Source organism: Octopus bimaculoides, chromosome 1, assembly GCF_001194135.2.
Source record: "Octopus bimaculoides isolate UCB-OBI-ISO-001 chromosome 1, ASM119413v2, whole genome shotgun sequence".
NCBI classification, from domain to species: Eukaryota; Metazoa; Mollusca; class Cephalopoda; order Octopoda; family Octopodidae; genus Octopus; species Octopus bimaculoides.
The window spans coordinates 145309293-145311810 of NC_068981.1; the positions used below are offsets into that span (position 1 = coordinate 145309293).

Genomic DNA, 2518 nt, shown 5'->3' on the forward strand with positions numbered 1-2518 from the left:
GTGTGTGTGTGTGTGTGTGTGTGTGTGTGTGTGTGTGTGTGTGTGTGTGTGTGTGTGTGTGTGTGTGCGTATGTGCGTGTGTGTGTGTGCATGTGTAAACACACACACACACTCACACGAGGCATGTACCGAATGTAATGCAAAAATGGCAGCATCATAACTGACACAGGTAGTTCAAATTGCACATGTCGCATTGGTAGAGAAGCTTTTTCTATATAGTAATTTTTCTTCCTGGGTTCCTCCATGGCAAGCATATGATGGGTTCTAGGCAGAAGAACGTACCGTCATAGGCTACCTGAGCAAGTAGGAGTGCAGGTTGTCCAACATCCACAGAAGAAAGCAGGACAATGAAAGAGATTATACGATTGGCAAGAGCAATGCACACTGCTGGATGAAGTTTACAGAAGGAAAAACCAGCATTGAAGATAAACTGCATTTCTTGTGACCATCAACAAGTGATCAGTGACACGAATTACATGCGAGTGGTTGAACTGATTCAAGCTGACAGACGAGTCACAATTTGTGAACTTGCTGCAGAACAGGATTGTGGATACACTGCTTTACAGATGACGGTAGACTTTATATATTGGAAAGTGTGTGCGTGTGAATACTTCGGAAGTTAACTCATGATTTGAACGAACGAAAGGTAGAAATCAGTTCTAATCCGGCAGAAATGTTTTGAAGTCAATGAAGACGCATAATTCCAACAAATTTCAAGACTCTTTCTTTACTTAACCGTGTGTGTGTGTGTGTGTGTGTGTGTGTGTACGTGTGTGTGTGTGTATGTGTGTGTGTGCGTGCGTGCATGTGTGTGTGTGTGTGTGTGTGTGTGTGCGTATGTGCGTGTGTGTGTGTATGTGTGTGTGCGCTCGCGCGCGCGCGCGCGTGTGTGTGTGTGTGTCGTATCGTAATCTGAAATTTTTAAAAATGCTTGATATATATATTTATATTAAAAAAATTGATTAATCTTAGATGTACGATCCTAATTATCTATTGTCATCAAAGCATTCTCAGTAGTAAATGTTAAAATAGAACGTTCCTGTGTTAGTATAAACACGTTTTTCAGTTAAAACTCATTGTACAGAAATAGTTGAGGAAAGCTCGCATCACTGATGGATGTGGGGGGGGGGTGAATGCGTATGTATGTACGTACGTGTACGAATATATATATGTATAACTCACGTATTCATTTTGCTGTATGTTCTTTCAGCCGCATATGCGAAATTTGAAATTGTTATACGAGATTGGCTATGGACTTTCGTTGGTATCTTTGTCGATTGCTGTTGTAATTATGGTTTATTTTAGGTAAGTATTCTTCAAATTTATTGACATTTTCTCTATATGTTAAAGTGCAGCGCATATGAACTCTCTTCCCCTTTCTCTCTCTCTCTCTCTCTCTCTCTCTCTCTCTCTCTCTCTCTCTCTCTCAGTCTCTCTCTCTCTCTCTCTCTCTCTCTTTTTTTTTCTCTCTCTGTCTCACACACACTTGTATCAACAAATGTCGTCCACATCTTCCTAATACTAATTCGTGAGCATTTATTAACATCACATATCACAAACTATTCAACAAATGCAATACAAAAATTAGCTACAGATGCATAAGAATACCATACAATCACTAAACAGTAACATGCCAAAGAACACGCAGTACGCTACCGCTAACCCATGAAACTTCACAGGAACAAGGATATGTCTGTTGTATGGAAACTTTACAAATAAGCATTGTCTGTAATACAAGAGTAGCACAAGTAATTATTACATCGGCACCACTAATGAAGCCTTCAAAGATAGATACAGCACACAGATTCACAGTCTTGAAATTAACCAAAACAAATGTTACGTCCCTAAATACACTTGAAATAAAATGAAATAAGAGCGAGCTATATGTTTTGAACCACTGATCAAAATAATATATACATATGTGTTGCATTGAACAAAATAAAATTCCAAGCATTTTAGCTGAAACTAGTCAACCACGACATATACACATCGATAAGCATATGAAGACCAAAGGTTCACATACACATAAATACACCCTAAAGAAGTACAATTCAAAAACACATGTCCCCCACTGAAATGAACAAATACTTGCTAAGAGCCACACCGGAATCATTTTGTAAAATGGCATTTAAATGGACACGTACTTCATTCATTTTACAGTTAAACTGACAAATGTCTTTTAAAATACCCAAATATCGACCAAAAGAGCATTTACAATCATGATACCATAGCAAGCTCATACCAAAACAAATTTAACTAAAGAACAACCTTGACTAAATTAATACTTGGTAATGACTAAGCAACTTAAACCATCCCAATTTAGAAAATAATTGATCCCAGCACTTATATTTTTAAGCTTGGTACTTATTCTACCGGTCTCTTTTGCCGAACCGAAAAGTTACGGCTACATAAACAAAGCAACACCGGTTGTCAATCGGTGGTGGGAAGCAAACACAGACACTAAGATACACACACACACACACACACAAACATATATATATATATATATATATATATA

General features: G+C 37.9%; 1 protein-coding gene across 1 annotated transcript in view; it reads left to right on the forward strand.

Annotated features, from left to right (window-relative positions):
* The window catches only part of LOC106868068 (secretin receptor), a 725176-nt gene that overhangs the window by 627733 nt on the left and 94925 nt on the right, over positions 1–2518 (forward strand). Inside the window, exon 7 of the mRNA XM_052969589.1 lies at positions 1211–1305. Coding sequence (XP_052825549.1) covers positions 1211–1305 — 95 coding nt within the window. The remainder of the gene's footprint in view (positions 1–1210; positions 1306–2518) is intronic.